Source organism: Bos taurus, chromosome 6, assembly GCF_002263795.3.
Source record: "Bos taurus isolate L1 Dominette 01449 registration number 42190680 breed Hereford chromosome 6, ARS-UCD2.0, whole genome shotgun sequence".
NCBI classification, from domain to species: Eukaryota; Metazoa; Chordata; class Mammalia; order Artiodactyla; family Bovidae; genus Bos; species Bos taurus.
In genome coordinates, this window is record NC_037333.1 from 30,777,358 (window position 1) to 30,801,766 (window position 24,409).

General features: G+C 38.5%; 1 protein-coding gene across 1 annotated transcript in view; it reads right to left on the minus strand.

Annotated features, from left to right (window-relative positions):
- Positions 1 to 331: 331 nt before the first annotated feature.
- GRID2 (glutamate ionotropic receptor delta type subunit 2) overlaps positions 332 to 24,409 on the minus strand; it is a 1,601,453-nt gene continuing 1,577,375 nt past the window's right edge. Inside the window, exons 15-16 of the mRNA XM_015471545.3 lie at positions 6,755 to 6,995; positions 332 to 4,075 (exon numbers count right to left, since the gene is read on the minus strand). Coding sequence (XP_015327031.2) covers positions 3,653 to 4,075; positions 6,755 to 6,995 — 664 coding nt within the window. The 3' untranslated portion in view covers positions 332 to 3,652. The remainder of the gene's footprint in view (positions 4,076 to 6,754; positions 6,996 to 24,409) is intronic.

A 24,409-nucleotide genomic window follows, 5' to 3' on the forward strand; every position in this document is an offset into this window, starting at 1 on the left:
TTTAGAAATAAAAACACTCTAGAGGGAAGCCCATTTCTAGTGAGCCCATTGAGTTTTATCAATTATCATGAGATGTATATTTAAGAATAAAAGCTATGTTTACTAGCACAAAAGTTATTAGCTCTGATTCATTTACTATTCTCATAATTCAAAATGTGTTTCACCATCCCAAAATTCTGATTATAGAATACTTATAATTTGTTATCCAATTTTGTAGCTTTAAAGGTATTATGTAGGATAAATTGATTTTTCTCATCTTTCTTTCTAATTGATGAAGCAAAGTACCGTCCAGCAAAGTCTATTTTTTAAAGTATTTATTCAGTTGACAACCAACCAAACTAAAAGAGATGAAAAATAACATAATTGAGAAAATGACAAATTGCCTGTAGTTCATTATGTATGAGGAAGAAAGAAGGTCTCACAATCTTCTAATGTAGAATTAAACCAAAACCCTGTACATAACTTCTGATGGGGTTGAAAGGGACAACCAATTCTCTTAATAATTCACCAGTGGAATAAGTTTGACATCTGAGTGGAATAAAAGTATGTGTATGTAGGGTGTTTGTCTTGTTTTGAAATAAGCAAGTTTGGTGGAAGTGGTGAGGGTCAGGGTGAGCACTGGGCTAACGGAAGTACCACAGGGCGGAAGCAAGATGCCCCAAGTCCCGCCACTAGCTGCGACCTGATGCAGCTTGAGGTCCTCACTTTCCCATCTGTAAAATGAGAAGGTGAATCAGATGCTCTAAGTGGTCCCCGAAGAGGAAGGAAGGTTCTAGAGATTTGCAGCCTAAGCTTGGCGAGAGAGGAGTGGGTGGAGTCATTGTACCTGAGCCATTCCTCAAATGCACCACCGATTAGGCTCTGAGTGAGCGTGACTGACGCACAGCAGAGTTTAAAAAGACTCAGATTGTCAAATATTGGGGAGAGTCACAGCTTCTCAGCATCTTATGTTTTCTTATCTGTAAAATAGTCTAGCTTGCTACAGTTCCTTCTAGTTTCAACATTTAAAAATCATAGAAAAGTAGAGATTTTAAGCTAAATTGAATGTTTTCAGATATATCTCCATTGAATGAATTAAATGCTAGAAGAATTAAATATGGTAGTTCAAATGCAGAAAATAACACTCTATTAGAAATAACGTGGGAGTCAATTTCCAAATTAATAGATTCAGCATAATGAATATTTCCCCAACAGCAAAGCAAATATTAATACACAAATTCTAAGTTTAATAATTACCTTTAACTTTTTTTAAAAGTAACAAACCCTCATCCTACTATTATTATAATGGCTGCATTGTTTACATGAAACAGGATAAATCTTTCCCAAAAAGGTGCTCATGAGATGTTCACAAAGGAAAACAAATATATCATTGATTCAAATAGTCTCTAATAGTAGAAGGCAGTCTTGAATCGGTTTAGAACATCAGTTGGTACTGTTTCTAGAAAGCCACTCATAGTATCGTTCTTCTAGCAAAACTTAATGTGTGTTATGCTTTAGTTCAAGATAAATTTTTAGAAAAATTCAGTTCTATCTGTGAGAGGGTAAGCATTTTCAAATTGTATAGTTAAGACTTCAATGGTAGGAGAGCAAGTTTAGAAAACATTTTTATTAGACAAATTATTTAGACAAATTATACACAGAAAGCTCTGTCACTCATAACTGAGGCCTTCAAAAAGTGGTTTGTGTATTTGTATAATAGGCAATACATCAAAATAGGCCTATTTTAAATATTGTACATGGTTAACAGTTTGTTGATAGCTAAAATCACTGCAACATCTGGTATGTCCCTATATAGCTTGTTGTAAAGGTTTTTTGTTTTAAAATCAGAGTCGTGAATGAGATCATGGATGTTACAAGGGAAAACAAGTTGTGCATGCACTTAGATACTTGTTACCCTGGAAACAAAATGGTTTCGCATGATAAGAAAATTTTCTGCCTTACACAGTAGACAATATTTGACAATTTAGTACAAAAACAGTGACAGGACAAGATGCTCCCCAGAACAGAATTAGCATCAAAATATAATATACCTTAAGAATATATCTTTTAATTTCTCCTAAAGCAAATCACATAGGTTGATTCCTATATCAATCCTAGCCACGGAATGAATTAGAATAAAGTAAGTCTATGGCTGCGTAAAAACACGGGATAAGTTCTTGCTTCCTACTTACCACATTTTAATTGAAGGATTACAAACAAAACTCTTTCTACATTTCTAAAAGGTGAGAATGCTACTTTCAAAGGATTGTGCACAGAGGCACTGTTTTTGTTGTCATCCTTCTACACACTTGGCACTAATGTAAAAAATACATGACTCCTCCAAATAGAACTGAATAAAAAAGGGGGTGAAGGTGAGAGCCCGGTAGGGTTGTTATATTTTCTTCTTTAGGATAATGTATGACAGTAATTAAGGCCACATCAATATTTCTTCAGGGCTCCCATCTCTCCCCAACTGCAGTTGTATTGATTGGCTCACTGCTTTGGAAGATAATTTATTAACCTCCAATGATCTACATCTAAACTCGGATAGAGCTCTCTGTGCTGTGGTGGATGTGGTTCGGCTAACAACATTTTCCATTTAGATAATTAATTAAAAGTAAAATTATCAAGGTTAGCTTTATACATTGCTGAATAACAAATGCAGAAATCTATTCAAATGAGTTACATCTAGGAACAAATATTAAATTGCCCTGGATGTTTTAATAACAAAAGTATAAAATATTCTCTGTTGGCAAACAATGCGAGTCAGAATAACATTAAAGCAACCTGCCTTTTCTAACTGAAAAGACCCCCTGCACTATACATAGTTCCTGTATACAATACTTTTTTTTTTTTAAACTAAAGCTTTATTAAATGAATTGCAATAGCAATGGCCGCCTTTGAATATATATACACATTATATAGGTGCATATATATGTATATATGAGATACTAATTTATTTAACACAATAGAGGCTGCTGCCATATGATAAAGTTTACTGTACATAAGCAAAAAAACCTTTTTAATACTGTACAATCACATAAAGGTCATATGCACTGTTGCAGTGCAAGAGTAGTTTTAACTGTAGTCTTGACTGGCATATTAATGGCTTTTTTGTAATCCTACAAAATTGCATTCTCATATTATGTGGCCTGAATGGTCTTTAAATTATTCTATAAACACTGCAGGGGTTGCCTTTGGTCCATAGTCAAAGGACACTCGACAGCAGTGGAGCATTTTATGGATGCAGCAGAAGAATGTAAAAAGACTGAAGTTATTGCAATTATAGTTTTAAAAATAGAGAAATGTTACAGAAGAGGCCTTTATGTAAAATTAATCCTGCATATACTCCTAGTATACTCAGTGCATGTTTCCTATTCTTGAAGTACAGTATATGAAAAGCAGTCTAATAGGATCCTAGTATACTACCTTCTGGGGGAACAAATTGAGTAATGAAACAACGTGGAAGAAGATGTCTGGGAAGAGAGGGAAGAAGAGAGAGAAAGAAGTAGAGGAGAGAGAAGAGGGAGAGGGTAGAGAGAAAGAACTAGAACTGTTACTAATAATCCTGATTTAAAAAAAAAGTTACATCCATGTTAGTCCCACAATCTTACAGTTGCTCCTTGCAAAGGGAGTCCTACAAGAGAAACAGTGGAGAGATTTTGTTGGATTCTCATATGGAAGTGCCTCGGTCTGGATCGTTACCCAGATTGAGCCCCAGGGTAGGAGTTGGTTGATAAGGAATAGATGACATTGTTTTGATAGGACTCCTGAAAAAGCCCCCATTAGGTGCCCTGTGCCTAAAAGGGCCAGTTCGGTGCTCAGGCACGTTGCCAAAAGCGAAACCAGAGGCAGCTTTAGCTGACAGTGTGCGGCTAAGAGTCTGGATCTGCTCTGGGATAAAGGTTGTTGTGGTAATATGAGTGTTCCTGAAATCACTGATTTGCTCCAGTGCTTGTCGTGTTGGCAAAGTGTCAATGTCCAGAGGGGTCAAGTCAATTGACGAGGTGGAAAACTGTTTATGGGGGCTGTCGTCATCTGTGCACAAGCTATTTACACGTCTATGGAGGTGCTCCAGGTCAATTTCCTTGTCATCCTGGAGATGAAGAAAAAGAAGATAAGGTTCTCATCAGTACTAGCTTCCATGGTTAAAAAAATAAAAAGTAGTTCAGCAAACATGATAGGTAATGAACTGAACTTTGGGGTTTGTTCAGTTAACAAATATTTATTGAGCACCTAATATGAGCCGGGCACTGTGCTAGGTTATGGGGGTACCCATATGATTCTAAGATAAGGTTATCTATCTTTTTCTTGCAATGAAAGTTCTTAAATGAGCAAATGCCACATGCAACTACAAAGTATGGGAGTAGTAGATGGGTGATTGCCTTCTACGAGAGCAGGGACAGACCCAGGCAAAGTTATACAAACAGAATGTATGGTTTGGGCTGCACATTCCCCCCCCCACCCCTCTTCTATTTGCATGCTTCCTCCTTCTTCAGGATGTCTCATTCCAAGTTGGATTTTGTTTCTTTCCTCTATTCACTCCTAACCTTAACTTTCCATTCTTGGAGATAAGTCATACTATGTTGATATGCTAGTTCACACTAAAGTGTTAGTGACTGTTAAAGGGTTATTTCTCTTTCAGCTAGAAACATGTGAGATTGTTTAGAGAGAGCAACATTCAACACAAGAGAATCAGTTTCTGATTGAGGGATTTCATACACTCAAGTTACCTAGAGCCTAAATGATTCAATATTGTGAGGTCAGCAAAAGAAGCTTTAGAGACCCCTTCAAGTCATGATATGTGAGTGACAGCTTCAGTTTAGGGCCAGCTTAATACTAAATGGCCTCTAAATCAAAGACACTTTGAGCTACGCTAATAGAATCTTAGTAAGAAGGTGCTTAATGAAGAAAAAGGAAGTAAAATCTCATATTTCTGGAGTTGAAATTAATTTATAAATTTCTTAGGACTTTCACTAAAAGTGAGCATTAAAGCCCAATATTTGAAAAATAAAACTGGCAGGAAAGAAAATTGTCCTTTTCATCAGTCTTCTTTATAGCCAAGTTCAATAAACAAAATTTATGAGGATTTAATTATATCTAATAAATTAAAATTTAAAATATCTATTAATCATAAAAGAAAATATTTGTTCATATGATCTGGATTAGCTGCTATGAATTAGAAAGGAGGGTGTATTTTTTTCATTGTGCAATTAAAGTGCTCCTCAGTGAAAAATATTTTGATGTGCATCACTGTTTTTCCTTCTCCTTTCTCATTTCAAAATCCAATAAAAATATCCATTAATGCAATATTATCACTGACACTTTAGAGGGTTGAAAGATAGAATTTTATGGTTCCCACAGCAACTATAATGTAGTCATCCATCAACAGATATAATAATGCAAAAATTTAATATCATGTATAGTAATTCAAAATATAAGGAGCTTGGGGAGTCCTTAATTTTCAGATTTTTGAGACTATGATGTCTCGGCTATAATGTTGCATTAATGTGGTCTTTGGCACTGAATCAGTGTCAGTAGAGATACCAGAAGTTTATTCCACAAAGAAAACACTACAGAAAAATCTGATTAATTTTTAGTTTATACCCCACTAATTTAGAATGTATGATCACTCAGACAGGTAGGAAGCTAAAATTTATCTTTGCCAAGCCAAGCTTTTCCTTATATGGTGCTGATCAATTTTTCGTATAAGGTGGTAGGAAGGAATCCTCAGAAAATTTTAGGAAACAATCTGTTTGAAAGAATATATTAACATGCAAAAATCATGCAAATAAGAAGTCATTTTTATTTGCACCTTAAAGCAGATCCTCTTAGGATTTACTTAGGCGTAAGTTAGCCAAGGTCTAGTTACAGAAAGCTTAAAACTGTCTTTCTTTGAAACTATCCAGCAAATCAAATTATTCAGCAAATTCAGGTCATTTTTCATTTCAATTTGTGAAGCTTTAGTGAATATGAGTTCATTATTAAATTCTTTTTTCACCTTTTGATCCAGTGGAAGTAAGATAAATAAATCAAGTAGTTTAACTTCAGATAGTCTCTGAAAATTTATAAATCCCACTTTTTTTTTTTGATGAAAATAAAGCACAGGGCACTTTAAAAGATATATGTAACTCTGAAATTTTTCTTTCAAATCTCTGGAAAAATTTTAATATGGCCCTGGAGTTAAGCTGATCCAGGAGGAAAGATGAAAAATGGAATTCTACATGATTCCATGGTATGGATTTATTAAACTTAGTCATCAAAGGGCTGAAAACATATGATCACTTCTCTAGGTCTACATGCAGACAGAGGGATGCAGTCTCTGGCAGTGAAGAGAAAACTGATTATTTTACTGTAACATTGCATTTCTTAGGCCGAATCTCAGAGACACTAGTAATTTACCTATAAGTTAAACAGCTACTTGAAATAAAATAATAAGTGTCTTCGTTAAATGGTCAAGGGAATCACAGCCTTTAGAAAAATCATAGACCTAGTCTATCCTAAGATTCAGGAGAATTTCAAGGCCCATTATGGCTCATGAAACTGTCAGTCTTTCAAATGCTATCGTTTCCTCTTCATGGATCTGGGATGTCTTAAAAATGAAAATTGGTATTGATCTTACCAATTTTTACATTTCATAAGTTTATTTTCATTCTTCAAGGAAAGAAGAAACAAATCCCACCCCCAACCACCATCCCCTTCCCTGTGATGACCCTCCCTGGAAACACAGCCCGCGTGTTCGCTCAACATAGTGCAAAAGCTTTCAATCAAGTACCTCTTTTGATGGAACCCGGGAGCCTTTCCTCTTGTTCCACCACGTCTCCAGCATGGCTATAAAGCAGGAGAGGACAATGCCAGCAGCGAGGATACAAAAAACCCCTGCAAAGCTCTTTATGTCCAGGGCGCCTCCTTTCTGCTTTGTGTCCACTGAGGAGTACAGGTCACACTGCCCATTCTTGGGCCACCATTTGTGCTTCAGAATGTCCATGTCACCATTCTGCTGAAGCTCCAGGATCCTTGGGGTGAAACACACAATCACGTGTTACTGCAGACATGGTAAACTGCCTCAGTCCACAATATATCCGTTAATAACCCCATCTCTAAAGGATGGTGTCTGTCAAGGGGAAATAAACATATAGATTAGCCTATGGGCAGAATGTTAGGACATGCAAAACATTATAAAGTTAAGTTCTTTAGATAAGATTTGTGCCACAAATGCTTTCCTCTCTCCATTCTTATATTCTTCCCTCTCCCCTCTTTTTTTTTTCTTTAATATTCATTTTAGAATCCTAAATATTACCTACCCCCCGCCCTGGTTTATGGTGATGTGTTTTTGCAATTACATTTCGGAGGCACTGTTTTTATGTGGTTTCAAGCTGCTGCAGTTCTGTGTTCCTACCCTATATCCAGAAAGACGCTCTGGATCTTAATGCTTTTACGAAGAACGTTTTGCTGCTTAGAGCAAGATGCTGGCATAATGTCACCCAGCATATGCTACAGACAAAGGAATTCAATTAAACAGACTTCTATTATTTAACACAGTGTGAGAGAAAGCCTTGGGACAAGTCTGAAGTTGATAAAATACATCATTTTGGGTTTTTCACACAACTGATCTAGTTTCCTTTTAATGCCAAAGGCAAAGTAATCTTACCTTGGGGAACAAGAAGAAAAGTTGACCAGAGGCTTTCAGAAGTAGTTAAATTCAAATAAGAAGTACCCTTTTTCTTCTTTTACTCACTTCCGGAGTCTGGGGTGGGGGTGGGGGTAGCTGCAAAGACTGCAGCTTTTAAAATGTATACTTTTCATAGAGTTTTTACTCTCAATTCCAAACTCTTTGGGCTCTACCTCAGACTTGCCTAGTTCTGGCCCTCTTCCAGCTGTGCCCCTTCTCACAGGGTGAGAACAGTCAGGGCCAAGGTCATGAGCATTCCAGAGTGGGTACCATCTGCATAGTTCCCTGACATTTCCTGCCCAGGCAGCTCCGAGTGCCCCGCCAGGGTCCATAAAGGCCTATTTCCATGTCTGATTATGAGAGCAGGTCTCAAAGCGAGGGGTACATACAGGTCTCTGTGGTGGTATTTGGGGGGTGCCAATAGAGTTCAACGTGCAAGCTCAGGCACACACACCTATGTGTGGGAAATCCCTCACTGTGTGGGTGGAAGGGGAACCAGAGGTCAATTCCTTGTGCCACTGAATCAGCACGGAACTCTTAGCTGGTCATGAATTAGAAACCCAAACCTGATGTCCTAGGGGTCGTGAAGGTATATTTATCAAGATAAGAGGACAGAACATATTTTATCTAGCAGAATTTAACCTGATTCTTATAGTTAGGATTCTCCAGGCAAGAATACCAGAATGCATTGCCATGCCCTCCTCTAGGGGATCTTCCCAATCCATGGATCGAACCCAGGTCTTCTGTATTACGGGCAGATTCTTACCATCTGAGCCACAGGGAAGCCCAGACTTAGGATGCTGCTGCTGCTGCTAAGTCACTTCAGTCGTGTCCGACTCTGTGCGACCCCATAGACGGCAGCCCACCAGGTTCCCACGTCCCTGGGATTCTCCAGGCAAGATCACTGGAGTGGGTTGCCATTTCCTCCTCCAATGCATGAAAGTGAAAAGTGAAAGTGAAGTTTCTCAGTCGTGTCCAACTCTTAGCGACCCCATGGACTGCAGCCTACCAGGCTCCTCTGTCCATGGGATTTTCCAGACAAGAGTACTGGAGTGGGGTGCCATTGCCTTCTCCCAGACTTAGGATATGTGGACCCATATTGTACTCTTGTCCCAGCTCTTGTATTATCTGATGACAGGCTGCTTAAAACTTTGGAGAGAAGCCAATCTGGACAGAATAAATAACTCACTTTCGGTGATGCATTCACCTTTTTTATCTGTTCATGTCATCCACATGTCTATAAGTATGAGCTTGATGATAATCAACATTCAACCAGAGCTAAACAAGAGTAATACCAGCCCTAAGGGCTACGATGGAGAGTTAAGCCTCTATTTCTTAATTTTCATTTTCTTTTGGAGTATAGTTACTCCAAAAGAATGTTGTCTTAGTTTCAGGTATACAGCAAAGTCATTCAGGTATACATATACATATTATCTATTCTTTTTCAAATTCTTCTTTCATTTGGGTTATTACAGAATATTGAGCAGCATTTCCTATGCTATACCATAGGTTCTTGTTGGTTAATTCTTTTAAATATAGCAGTGTGTACATGTCAATCCCAGACTCCCAATCCATCCACCTCTCCCCTCCTGCCCCATAACCAAAAGTTCATTCTCTATGTGTGTGAGTCTATTTTGTAAACAAGTTCATTTGTACCATGTTTTAAAGATTCTGCATATAAGTGATATCATATGATATTTGTCTTTCTCTGAATTACGTCTCTGTCATCTACCTTTGGGTTTTCCCACAGCCTCAGCCCCAGTGACCCTGCTGACACTCTGGGATCAACATTGCATTGGAGCTTCCCTCACAACTTGGACATCTTCCTTATGAAATCGATGGGTCTAAAGTTCTGTTGCTTCAGAGTGTTGCTCAAAAAGGGCAGTAAATGTGAATTTATGAAAATGATTATGAGTGTTAATGGATTCTATTTCACCCTTATTCCAGCCTCCATCCCAGATAAGGTCATTCGCATTTCCAGAATTTCCAAAAGTGTGTTCCAAGGGACCCTAGTGCCTAGAGGGTTTCTGCGGAAAAAAAAAAAAAAAAAAGTGTGGGGGGGCGGTCTTGTGGTCATCAACTCTGAGCAACACTCTGTTGGAAATTTACCAAAATAAGGCAGTCTATTAAAGGCTTTGAGAAGACCTGTAGAAAAGAAAACGTGTATGATTTTTGTTTACTCCAGCATTTCCTAAATTTATAAGACTTTCATCCCCCTTTCTTATTTTCTTTAGAGCTAAAATTTTGAGGAATATACTTGAGAAATAGTTGCTTGAGCCATAGGAGCAACTCTCTGTGGGCCTGTGAGGCACCACCACCCACATCCTCAACGTCACTTGCTTGGCTTATCTATGAATATCATTCAGATACCATTAGTAAACTGACACTGTAGGTATTTGCCTACCTAAAGACACTAGGTAGTCAGGGCACTACTGAATATATTGAAAGAAAAAATAGTATCCCTAAAAGAAATAACTTCTTCTTAAATGTGAATTTACAGGTACCTGTAAAAATGAAAAGAAACTACAACAGTATCTTCTTAATGAGAACATATCTGAGTACAAAATGAGCTCCCAAATTTCCCTGTCTTTCTACTCCTGCCACACAATATATATTGGTCAGTGTCTGGAAGTGGAAGGGTTTTCCTTCACAGACAGCACTTATCATCATTTGTAATTATTTGTGGTTACTTGATTAATGTCTGTTCCCCTCCAAGAATATGTACTCACCATCTTCCATACTTCCCAACATGGAGCAGGCACATATTTACTTATTTTTAATTTAATTAAAAATTTTTAAATTTTACTTTTAAAAATTTATTTTTAATTGAAGGACAATAGCTTTACATATTATGTTAGTTTCTGCCACACAACAATGTAAATCAGCCATAATTATACAATATCTACCCTCTTTCTTGAGCTTCCCTCCCTTACCCCCCATGGAGCAAGCATATATTTTTGGATTGAATATGCTCAACAGAGTTTTTGGTAAATGAACCCTACCTCCAGAGTCTACTTATTATTTCTTATCATTAATCCTACTTTCTAATTTATTCCATTCCCACCGATTCATCTATTTATTCAATAAATATCTAAATAGTGATTTCACTTCAGGCATTGAGTTGGGTACAAAATTTCCGTTAAACCACAACTGTACATTCAGCTAGCATGCCCTGGTCAACACTGAAATCATTTCAGTGCTCAGTTCATGCTAATTTATTCTTTCATTCGTTCACATATTCATTCAGGAAAGGATTGTTGCTTACTCTTTCTTCTTAGTGCTATCTTGTACCACTTAAGATGTGTCCTTATTATTTCAACACCTGGAAAATAACTTGGTTTTTAAAATAATCATCGAGATATACATATTCTAGATCACCCATGTTGATTTCCATAGGAGTAAAGGGCCTTTACCAAGTCTAAAGAATGTGTTTAAAACGGTATAATTTTTTAGGTTTAGCAAGCTGGTGGTAGGAGTTTTTTAGTTTCAGCAAACTGGTAGTAGGAGTTATTGAGGGGAAAAGAAAGAGACTTCTGAGACCTCTGGTGGTGCAGTGGATATGAATCTGCCTGCCCATACAGGGAACATGGGTTCGATCCCTGGTCTGGGAAGATTATACATCCTGCAGGTCAGCTAAGCATGTGGGCCACAACTACTGAGCCAATGATCTAGAGCCCAAGAACTGAACTGAAGCCCGAGTGCTCTTGGGCCTGTGAGCTGTAACTACTGAAGCCCATGTGCCTTAGAGCCCATATGCTGCAACTGGAGAACGCCTGCGCAAAGCAATGAAGAGCCAGGCCAGTCAAAAAAAAAGTTAACCTTCCACACACACTCTAGTTAAAGAAAAAAAAAAAAAGAGACTTCTCTGTGCACCTTCAAGTACCATCACATCGCAAAGATATCTTTATTGGTTGTTCTCATAAAGCACAGGTAACTGAGGCATTGCAGAAGACCCTGTCTTTGGGGATATACAGACAAACTGGGCCAAAGAATTCCTCAGTCAGGCTCTGACCAGCCCACAGCAAATTCCAGGAACACAGACTGACCTGGATTACAGGGCTCTGAGGAAACAGAAGTGTTCTCTAAGCCCAGAGTGCTACTATACATTTTTCCCACACAATCCAATGATCTTGGAAATTCCCTCAGAACAGTTATACTACACTTTCCTTTCTATTATATAACTAAAACTATTTAAGGATTAGGTAAAGAAAGTTTAGTAAAATCTAATGCACTGCCTTAAAGAACGATGGGATGAGTCCTTACAATTAATAAGATTCTGTTTTTCAAAGCTTCAAAAGCTCTGGCATGTTTAAAAGAGACTTAAAAATCACACTTAAAGGAGAGATTGGCCATTTATTTATAAGCAACACTGATGTTTCGTGTGTGTATGTAATAACGCAAATATCTAGTTGTAAACTTCTAGTGCAAAGGCAAAGTTTAATCCCATGGAATGATTGTTCTTGTTATATGTGAAATTTCCACAAGATGGCAGTCTTTGCTCATAGAGAGCAAAGTACTAGTCACAGTTAACCTGTGGGTTTGAAACATGAAAGTATAAACTTTTTGGTGCTGTAAACACTTAAATTAATGAAAACAAAGTTGGGTCTTAGACTGTGATGATTGGATACCTAAAACCTCTTCTTGGAGTATAGTCAGGAAAATTCCTGCCATTTTACTGCAGAGTGATGATATGCTGATTTTGGAGAGTTATGTCGAGAATTAATGAGACCATAAACAAAAGCATCTTGTTCATTGCTTGGCACTTAGTAGGCTACCAAACCTCAAAAGCTAGAATTATTATTGCCAGCATGTGTGACAACCATTCTTTCTCTGAACCTGTTCTGGTACATCTTCTTAATGGCGAATTATATTCCCAGATGAGTCAGTGCATGATTCATGATCCACAGACAAGAATATTGCATTTCCTTCTTTTGTCCAAAAGTATGAAAGCATTTGTAATCTCACTGAACAGAAAAATCTCAGGAGTCCATAAAACTTCACTTGAATTTGAAAATGGCTAATAGATCAATCCTGCTTGCATTATCGATATAAGTGTACAAATTTCAGGGAGAAGGCAAAACAGCCTTCTTTTATATTCAAATAAAAATACCCCACAGGTCTGAAGCATTTATCTTGAAAAGCTTTTTACTTACTTTGAAGATAACAACCTCATTTGTGTGTGAGAATTGCATTAACTATTGACCACTTAACATCCTCCATCACTACTCTAGAAATTGATTTTCAAAATAATATATTTGTGAAAGAACAGGTTGCTGAAAGACAGATGCAAATTTCTAATCCTGCATAGGTAACTTTGATTTTGCCTTTGAAAACTATAGTAGTAGTCTATAGTGTCCTTTCTAATTTTGTTAGGTTTCTGGCTCTTAAATTCCTGCTGAGCTTTAAAAAAGATACTGGTTAGAGGACAGCTGACTTTTTAGTTGCTTCTGCTGGGAAAGAATTTAGAGGTAATCAGAAATTAAAAAGAATAAAGGCAGGATTTCTTTTTTTTTAGGCTATGTACACAGGAATTTCTGTGATTCTTTTGCAATTGGAATTTCCCTCTCATGTTCACAGAAGTATAAACTACTAAACTAAAAAGATTGAAAGTGAAAGTGTTAGTTGCTCAATCATGTCCGACTCTTTGCTACCCCATGGACTGTAGCCCACCAGGCTCCTCTGTCCATGGAATTCTCCAGGCAAGAACACTGGAGTAGGTTGTCATGCCCTTCCCTAGGGTATCTCCCCAAACCAGGGGTCGAACCTGGGTCTTCTGTACTGTGGGCAGATTCTTTACCATCTGAGACACCAGAGAAGTTCCCCAAAGACTGAAGACATCCTTTATTCTCTCTACTTGCCTCCACTCAGTCTATGGATGAGGAAACTGAACCAGAGAGAACAGTCATACTCCCAAATCATCACATTCAACACACACAAAATAATTTACATATTACGGTCATCAGAGGCTCTTTGCAGCCAGAGGTAAAAATGCCATGGTTCCAGCCACTGCAGTCCATGCCTTGGCTGTCCTGAGGGCTGAAGGGATTGATATTTTAGCAATATTCTGTGCATCATCTAAGACACATCTGTTGGGAAGCACTGCTGTAGAGATTAAATGATTTTCTCACTGATTGACACAGAGTAAATAGTTCAGTTGGGGCTAGAACTCAGGTTTGTCCCCCACTACTTTCCCCTCTGTTATACTACACAGCCTCTGCTGCTGCTAAGTTGCTTCAGTGGTGTCCGATTCTGTGCGACCCCATAGACGGCAGCACACCAGACTCCCCCGTCCCTGGGATTCTCCAGGCAAGAACACTGGAGTGGGTTGCCATTTCCTTTTCCAATGCATGAAAGTGAAAAGTGAAATTGAAGTCGCTCAGTCATGTCAGATTCTTCGCGACCCCATGGACTGCAGCCTACCAGGCTCCTCCGTCCATGGGATTTTCCAGGCAAGAGTACTGGAGTGGGGTGCCATTGCCTTCTCCGATACAGCCTCTAATATGCAACTATTTGGAGAAGACCCATCTCTTTTAGTTTCAGAGATGTGTTAGACGCCGAGTAAAATTTTCATCAATATGTTCCTTCAAATCACACGATATAATTGTAGCATGATTGCAAATTTATTCATGCTACAATTTGGGTGTACAAAAAAATACAGCATTTCTCTAGAACGTAATTGATTTTCCTAAGGAGGAATGGGCCTGCTGAGCAGTGGGAACCAAACTAAAATTAGCTCTAGGAGTTAATCTGCTCTAATAATTTAACATGTCTCTAGCTTCAGCTCAATTTACTTGAATGAATTACTGCATCTTCCCCATTCCTCCCGGTTCCTTTGGTCTTTTCCAAGATGGCATCAGGGTTCATGGGGGATGACATTATGTCTCCTATGTGGGTATTTGGTATGAGGGGCTGCTGGCCTCTTGCTGGTGCTTGGACCTGCCCTGGCAGAGATTCCCTGGGGCTGGGCCCAGCCCTTAGATACCGACTGGTGACTGCTGCTAAAGTCAGCCAAGGCGTGTGTGTGTGTGTGTGTGTGTGTGCACGCGCATGCATGCGCGCATGCACGCTCAATCATGTCCAACTCTTTGTGACCCCCCCCCATGAACTGCAGCCCACCAGGTTCCTTTGTCCATGGGATTCTCCAGGCAAGAATACTGGAGTGCTGCCATTCTCTTCTCCAGGGGATCTTTCCAAATGAGGGACTGAACCCATGTCTCCCGCATTGTGGGCAGATTCTTTATCACTGAGCCACCAGGGAAGCGTGTTGAGTCTGTTAAACTTGGCTAACGTCTTTCTCAGCTTCTCTAGGGTTTGTAGCCTCCTCCCTACTCACCCAGCCTCTGACATGCTATAGCCTTTCTCAGCTTCTACCCTTTTCTTCACCCAGCCCCTGACTATTCTGTAGTCCTTTAGACAAGTACTTTAGTGTCACCTTGTCATCACTGGGGGTGCCAAGGGTGGTCTATGTGCTCTTCCTTAACTTATCTCCCACATGGGAGGAAGGGAGGCCTGGGAATGAAGGTGGAACTTCCGCTGTCTCCTGACAGTGTGGCCGTGGCATCTCACACATCTGAGGTCTTCTCTGTTGGTGCAGAACCCGATGGGCCCAGGGAGCACCCCTAAGAAACACAGGGTGGGACGGATGCTCAAGATGGACGGGATATGTGTACAAATAGCTGATTCTTGTTGTTGTACAGCAGAAACTAGCTGTTTGTACAGCTATGACAAACCTAGACAGCATATTAAAAAGCAGAGACATTACTTTGCTGACAAAGGTCTGTATAGTTGAAGCTATGGTTTTTCCAGTAGTCATGTATGGATGTGAGAGTTGGACTATAAAGAAAGCTGAATGCCAAAGAATTGATGCTTTTGAACTGTGGTGTTGGAGAAGATTCCTGAGTCCCTTGGACTGCAATGAGATCAAACCAGTAAATCCTAAAGGAAATCAATCCTGAATATTCACTGGAAGGACTGATGCTAAAGTTGAAGCTCCAATACTTTGGCCACCTGATGCGAAGAACTGACTCATTGGAAAAGACCCTGATGCTGGGAAAGATTGAAGGTGGGAGGAGAAGGGGACGACAGAGGATGAGATAGTTGGATGGCATCACTGACTCAACGGACATGAATTTGAGCAAACTCCGGGAGTTGGTGATGGACAGGGAGGCCTGGCTTTTTGTAGTCCATGGGATCGCAGAGTCGGACACGACTGAGCGATTGAACTAAACTGACAGCAGAAACGGATACAATATTGTAAAGCAATTATACTCCAATTAAAAAATTTTTAAAAATGAATGTTTTGAACGAAAAATAAGAAAACTCTAATGGGAAGAGAAGTATCAAGCCCTCTACTCTTGTGCCTTTTAATCTACCAGATGTCTGTCTCTCCACTTGCCCATTTCCTTTCCCTTCCCTTTCCCTCTCTTGGAAACCCCCGGCCAGAAGAGGTACAGATTCCCTGGATATTCTTCTTATCCCCCAGGACTAAAATTTTCTTGGTGTTTCACCATAGTAAAAGGGAGTTTTAGCTACATAATGATAGAAACTCTTTGATCTATACCTCTAGGCATTTCCTCAATTTGCAAGTACTCAGAGATAGGGATTGGTGAGGATGAAAATACATCTTTTAATATCTCAAAACATTTATTTGTTACATACTTTGAGTTTGATGTAACCAAATTAAAAATACACTTAGGAGTCTCTTAGTAATGTTAATGTTATTTGTCACTGAGAAAGAAATTTGGGACTAACTGAAAAAAAAAAGTATTTTTTTGACACAGCAAGTACATCTGTTTTGACCTGGAAAAGGTGGCACTAGTGGTAAAGAATCCATCTGCCAATGCAGGAGATGCAAGAGAAGTGAGTTTGATCCCTGGGTCAGGAAGATCCTCTGGAGTAGGAAATGGCAACCCGCTCCAGGATTCTTTTCTTGCCTGGAAAATCCCACGGACAGAGGAGTCTGGTGAGCTACAGTCCATAGTCCATGGGGTCCCAAAGAGTCATACACATACACACACACACACACACACACGCGCACACACACACACACACACACACACACACTAAACCATTTGCTGCGTGTTCACAAATTTTTCCTCTCTATGGATACTGAGAAAGAATTAACAATAGCATGCAGAGGATTTTCAAAAAATAGGAGCTCAAAAGGTTTCTCATTCATCCATCTCTTCTTTAGTTATGGTTTTGGAAAATGTAGGTGAACTTGGACTAAAGCCAAAACACTTATCAAAGACTCAGATTTAGCATTCGATTAAGTGGAGTGACCCTCTGATTGGCATGTTTGTTATCACTATTTAAAGATCAGAGTTGTAAAAACAAATTCAACTTCCCATGAATCAGACATTAGTTGATTTTTTTAAAGTAAAATCTCTAAACGATCAGTTAGGAGTATTAGATACAACAAATATTTATTGATAACATTTAATAGCTCAGTAATACCAATAGCCTAAAGGAGGCTATTGGAAGGATTTCTTTTGTTTAATTTGAACTTTATTAACTAGTTCTTCCAGTTAGTTGAATTAAATGCCAGTTGCTTATTCAATCCACTGAGATGGCCTAAAATCATAGACGGGAATACAGCATTTCAAATGAATTCACAAATATCCCCTTTCAGAGCAGGGGTTGGGGCTTCTCAGGTGGCCCAGAGGTAAAATCTACCTGCCAATGCAGGAGACACAAGAGACGTGGGTTCAATCTCTGTGTCAGGATGACCCCCTGCAGTAGGAGATGGCAACCTACTCCAGTATTGTTGCCTGGAGAATTCCATGGACGAGGAGCCTTGTGGGCTCCATGGGGTTGCAGAGTCGGACATGACTGCATATGCATGCAGAGCAGGGATCAGCAAAACTTTTGTGTTAGGGGCGGGATAGTTAATGCTTTAGACTTTGCTACTCAACAGTGCCTTTGTAGTTTCAGAAACAGACCCAAGACAGGTTTGGCTTGATGGTTCTAATTGCTGACTGCTTTAGAAACCCCATAGCAAATAACTCCATGAAGTCAACAAGTTTCCACTTCACTGATGAAGATGTTGAAGTTCAGAGGGCTTAAATGCTTTGGCCAAAGTCACATCATTAGAAAGCATCAGAGTCCGTTTTAATACCAGAGTTTTTGATTCATTCCATTTCTTTAGACTGTATATTTACATATGAGAATAAGTGGTAATACTTGCTGTTAATACATGTGTGTCTTTAAATGAATACAGAGCTATCGTGTATTGATTTTGTATTCCACCACGTTGAGAAAGAATTCAAGTGAATTTTGGATATCCCTGGTTTTCTGATTATCCTAAAACATACATGTGAACATTTATCCTGAGACTGGGACCACACAGGTTCCAAGACTGACTGCCTTAATTATTCAAGATCATGTAGTATTTGTTGACTGAGTCAACATTTGCTGATTAATCTTTCAGGCAACTGGAGCAACTGAAGTCAAAGAGATATGAACAGATATTATACCACTAAAAGAAACACCAGGGAAGTGACCATGATTAACGAAGAATGGGAAAGACAACTGAATGAGGCAGAAAAGGTGTTGCCTCTTTTAATCAAAAGATATAAAAATGCTTTTTAATTATTCATGACTAGAAATACTGTAAACTAATTAGAATTTTTTTCAGCATTGGTAAAGAGTTACTACAGACAATAAATGAGAATTAAAGCTTGACCAGAAGGGCTCAGGGCCATGAGATCACATTTAACTCCTGCCCAGTGAGGTGAAGTGACCTGCCCACCTCTCCACTACAGGGCCGAGTCAACAGGGCTGGATTTAATCACAAGCTCAGTTATTGCTGAAGACTGCTGCATATCAGAGACCTGCATAAAAAGAGAAGTTTCCTGTCTTGGTTCAAACCTGTTATCTTACTTTCTAATTTGAAGAGTGTAATTTGATAAAATCTTTAATTGGTCAGATCTGGTTTTCTTATTAAGAAAGCAGTGTTCATATCCTTATGTAGTAACTAAGGCATCCATTTCTCTGTGTATGGGAAATAAAGTGTAAATTCATCCAGAAGACCTATTTTCCAAAGGAACAACAATAATAAACGCATGCACAAGGCTGCAAAGTTTATAAAGCACTTAGCAAAAACATTGCCTATCATTTGATTTACTTAAAATAACTTTGTGAGGAATTATAGTGACTGATTGAATGATTGATTGATCCCTCCCCCCGCCTTACTCCTTATTCTTTCTAAGGCCTTCAGAAGTCTGATGCTATTAACTTCTCATTTTAAAACTGAGGAGATTGAGACTAAGAGGTGAAGAAAATTTCCTAAGGTTGCAGGGCTGGTAAGTGATGCAGCCAGCTCTCAAACTCGGGTCTTCTGACTTCTGCATGGTTTTTGAATTTGCTGTCAAGATTTCTGGCATCCCTAAAGAAAACCTGTATAATTGGAAGCTGCCTCTTGATTTCCGGGCACTTTATTAGCTGAGGATTTGACTACTCAAGTGCCTTGGATAACATGTATTCCATTGTATCCATTAACAAACATTACAGTTTGTGTAACACATCCTGTTGTCCCAAGAGAGCTCCATGAATATCACATGAGTTCATTAATCTCTCTGTGATTAGAATAAACGTCAGATGAATTCATTATCATGAGGCACTTCAGGGACTTTGCCAATGTTATCAAAACGAGGCAGTGTGTTCAAAATAAGTAAGTCCTTACTCATAAGTCAACATGTTGTGAAGTTTCTATTTATGTTAGGCAAACTTCTGTGGTCATTAACTCATTGAAAATTTTCCTTAAACAATAGCCTACCAAGGGTATAATACTTATTGAATAACATTTAACTGTTTTTAAAACTGCATTTTAAGCTTTAGCACTTAAAATAATTTTATGTTCCTGTACTGATGAGATTTTTGTGGTGGCTAAGAATAATCATACTTTATAGACATGCTATTTGGTTGAAGATGAACCTTAAAGTTGACATATATGATGCTCATTAAAATCGCTTTCTCTAGGTAGAGTCATCTCCTCCCACCTCAAGTCTTGCACTGTCTAAGGGGGCAAAACCAGTCTTGTTCACAGAGAAGCAATTGCTTGAAAAATCAAATTAGTAACATGATGGATCTCAAGACTTTGGTGACTAGTGAACTTTAATTATTATATATTTTATGTGTTTATGCTGGCAGTAAAAGTCAAGCACTCATTACAGAAATGGCAGACATGATCTTTCATAAAATGAGTGCTGGGCGGCAAATGAATAGATAATCAGGATAATGAAAGCAAGCCAGAAAGACGTTGGAGAGCTGAAAAGACCCTTGACAATGGCTCCCACTGAGATAGAGGGCATAATTGCAATTGGAAAGAGAACACTTTGGGTGATCTTTTAAAATGTCAGCATCATCCTTAAGCTCAATGTGATATTTAGGTTATAGGGTAAAGGGGAAAAATTCTTTCATTCTGCAGTGAGAAACTGGCAGTGATCATCTCTGCTTACAGTCGCTCTTCAGGCAATAAAAAATCTTCTCATCCAGACCTTTCAAATGCTTGTTTATGAAAAAGGGTCATAAAGTCAAACTTATTTTGCTTAGTGTATTGTATACATTTCATGAATATTTTCATGTCTTTGAGTCTGACAACTAAACCTTAAATTAAGTGGGATCTTGATATTTGCATTGTGTATAAAAAGATAAAGCTGTGATATGTTTCTTTGGCATAGCCTAGGAGACAGAAGATGACGGAAAAGGAAACTTTTGACCAAGCAAACATTTTCATGAATATTTTCATAAACATTGAAGTTTTTGTAAGTTGAATAACAACTTAAATATATAGAAGTAAGTTGTTTTTCTAAGACCTGTTTTAGTAGTAGGTACTTTAATAACTGGCACTTCCTTGGTAGCTCAGATGGTAAAGAATCTGCCTGCAATGCAGGAGACCTGGGTTCAATTCCTGGGTTGGAAAGATCCCTTGGAGAAGGGAATGGCTACCCATGCTAGTTCTTTTATGATGCTTAACTTAGAGGCAATGGCACCCCACTCCAGTACTCTTGTCTGGAAAATCCCATTGATGGAGGAGCCTGGTGGGCTGCAGTCCATGGGGTCACTAAGAGTCGGACACGACTGAGCAACTTCACTTTCACTTTTCACTTTCATGCATTGGAGAAGGAAATGGCAACCCACTCCAGTATTCTTGCCTGGAGAATCTCAGGGACCGTCTATGGGGTCGCACAGAGTCGGACACGAGTTAGCAGCAGCAGCAGCAACTTAGAGGTTGTATATTGACATATACTTAAAAATCCTCAAGGTATATTTGTATTAAAGTTGGTGGATAAATTCAGCATATAAAATTCTCAGCTAAGAATTAGATCATTGATAAAAGTACAACTTAAAAAAACTAATTTTACTACATTTTGCCCATATTTTCATAGATGGAAAGTCTAAAGGATTAAAACTTATTCAAACTTTATAGGTGTATTGTGTTATATTTAGCATTATTCCAGCTTTCCAGGAAATTGCTTCAATTTTTTAAAGTAGAAAGCATTCAGATAGTTGTGTAACATAAAGTTTTCTCAAAAGACTAGAACCACAGAAAAATAATAAGGCTCTCCATTTTAAACATTTTAGAGAGTGAATTCTACTTTCTAACTTCTTTCTATCAGGAGCCTGAACATGCTATATTTCTATAAATGGGGGAAAAATAAAAGCCCAAGCTGTTTCTTGGATGATTATCTGCAATTACACGACTGTATGATTGAGCTGCAGAGTGATTATGTGTTCCCAAAGGGCAGTGTGGTGAAAGACACTGTGAAAAAGGGTCACCAAAGTTTGGTGTTGGAATCATGGGCACCGTGGGGACAACCTTTTGGGTCAGTGTTGTCTAGGAGGTCTCATAATGAAACCTACCTTAAAGGTGCCTTGATCTGGGACTTGTAGCCTTCAGAACCACGAGAAATAAGCTTCTGCTGATCAAGCAACCCAGTGCGTGGTATTTTGTTACAGCAGCCTGGGCAGACTAATACACATGGATTGTGGAACACCGCACAGTAGCAAGAGTCATGTTTCAGACTATGACTGTCACTTAAGAACAACTCTCTTATTTAGCTGCTCTTCCAGTTCTGGAATGTCTGCCCTTTTTCCTTCTGAATCATGTTTGGGATCAAACTGTTCTCAGTCTCAGAACCTGCAGAATTTATGCTGCTGCTTCTCTCCCTATCAGATGTTTTAAAACATCTTACATACAAATATCTTTCTTCTTTAAGATATCACTTTATAATTTGCAGAACACTTCTACTGTCATTACTTTGTTTTTATTACACAGCCCACAAATTAAAACAAACAAATCCTCAATCATTTACTTTATTAAATAAAGTTTTTTATTTATAAACCTCTATCAATGTAACTCTTATCTTGTGAAATTTCTGTGTATGGGGGGGTTATAGCCATATAAAAATATTTGCAAATAAAAGTAGTGTAAACAAGTATAAGGGAGATATTTAAAGAAGTGAAATTGTTTCAAGTAAATCACATATGATCATCGTTATGACAAAATTGAGAAAAACGGAGAAACTACCTAAAACTGACTATAGATCATTATTCAACACAGGATCTCTAAAACCTTTATTTTGAATCCTAATAGCTAGTTTTACTTTAGTTGGTGGTAGGCAATTTTCATTCAAAGTGTAATATGGTCAGATGTGTGGCATTTGTTTTTAGGCGAATACTAAATACTTACTCTTTGGGCACATGTTAATAAATAAGAACATACATTTTAAATACTTGGATTTAAAGAATACTTAGATTCCTTAAGTAGTTTTAGGATAAGTCTTATTTGAATAGATGACTGCTGTCTTTTTTTTTTTTTATGAGGCAGCAGAGATACTCTGATGTAAATGGTAATTTATAAAAAAATTACATAATATGCTATGTAGCAGTGAGACTCTAATTCTGTGCAGAAAGGATAATTGATGTGTTACTGCTCTATTTCACAATTTAGTTTTCCCACGCATGGGAGATATGCTGGGAATTAGTCTATTCCATCTTCTTAATGAGACTTATCTATTACCTCAGATAATGTATCTATTTTCATCAACCAGCAGGACTAACTGCTTACTGGAGTGAAGTTTTCAGCAGTTATTAGAAAGAAAATTTGCCAATAGATATAAAGTCTATCTTTCCACAAGTCTAGGTGTCTAGATAAAATGAAATGGGCTGTATATGCCGCTGCTGTGATAGGGAGGTGGACACCCACAGCTCCCGTGCAAGCTCATGAGAGCTGCTTGTTATTTTCCATAATAGCAAGAGCTTTATGCAGACAATGTTTACTCACTTAATGATATTATGGGAGGCTTCAATAACTAAGGGAAGAGGCTTGATAAAAATTGAGTGTCATTCAATTCTGATAACAATTGTGAGAGGGACTGTGTGGCTGGTCTCTTCAGGCAAAAAGAGGTTTTGTAATATCATGCATATGTAACGTACTAAATGGAAGCATTTGCAAAGCCTGCTATTTCTCTACCCTAAACCTGACATAATCAACCTTTCATATCTATTCTAAATCCAATTAGAAATGAAAGCAACCTAGCTAAGTGGGGATGTGAGATATTTCTAAGATCCTTGATGAATGATCATGGGGTACAATTTACCCATGTTTGGATAGCCCGTTATATTTTTCAGCAACTAAATTCATCAGAATATTGGCAGATTGTGAAGATTCTTTACCAATACTGGATTCTATGCTGTGTCTATTCACTTCTAGGTGAATAAAAAGGATAAAACCCTATGATAAAGGGATCACCAAGCTAAAACTCAAGCTATATAGTTCACTGGAAGTAATGGCATTCCACATACAATAAAGAGGCACACTCCATAGCAACAAGGGTACTGTGAGGAACAGATCCACTCTATGGTTATTTACACCCTTGTTGGCTTACTTTCTAGGAGAGGCTACACTCTACAAGGCTAAAGGAAGGGTGCTTTGAAGTGATTTTCCTGGAGTCATAACAGAAACAGAGCATTTGTGCACATCTCTAGTTCTCACAGTGAGGCATGACCTGCACCATGAATCAGATGAAATTAAGATCTAAGAATTGCTTCCAGAGTCCTTGTTACATTAAACACCACATACCTCTCAGTGAGTCTCAGTGGTGGTTTACAGAGCCCTGGAGATCCCCCAGGACCTTTCGTACATGAGAATTAGTCTAAGATGCATGAACAAGATAAGCTGGTTTTGGGGTCAGCATCTCAGGTAGAGTGCAGAAGAAAGAGGAGCAAGGATGTTACCTATTCTTGTCACTCATCATTACCGAAGATCACAGGGCAGAGTTCCTAGGTTTCTGAATTTTCTTGTTAATATTTGGATTCTCTTTTCTTTCAGCTCTGGGCAAAGGCTGCCTGTAAACATGCAGATAGGAAGGGGGGCAAACAATATCCTAAGAGAGGATACCTAATAAATTATGGCAATGAGTTCCAGCATCCTCTTGAGATCAGTGGTAACTATTCAGTCTCTCCTGTCATCTCCTTTCACCCCATGCTGGTCTTATCACTTTTATTTACAGATAAGATTCCTGTAACAAGCTGAGGATACCAACACACTAGGTGTTTCAGTGGGCACAAATAAGTGGATGATATGAATTCTAACTCCAAAACTATTTGCAAATATGCAGGTGTGTGAAAAGCATAGACATAGTACATAATTGGTGATCAAAGAGAAGTTAAAGAATGACAGTGACATAGAGATAAGGGTTTAGGACATGTGAAGGAAGGGAAACAATTTCTGGGCTGAGATTTCTGGAAGGCAGG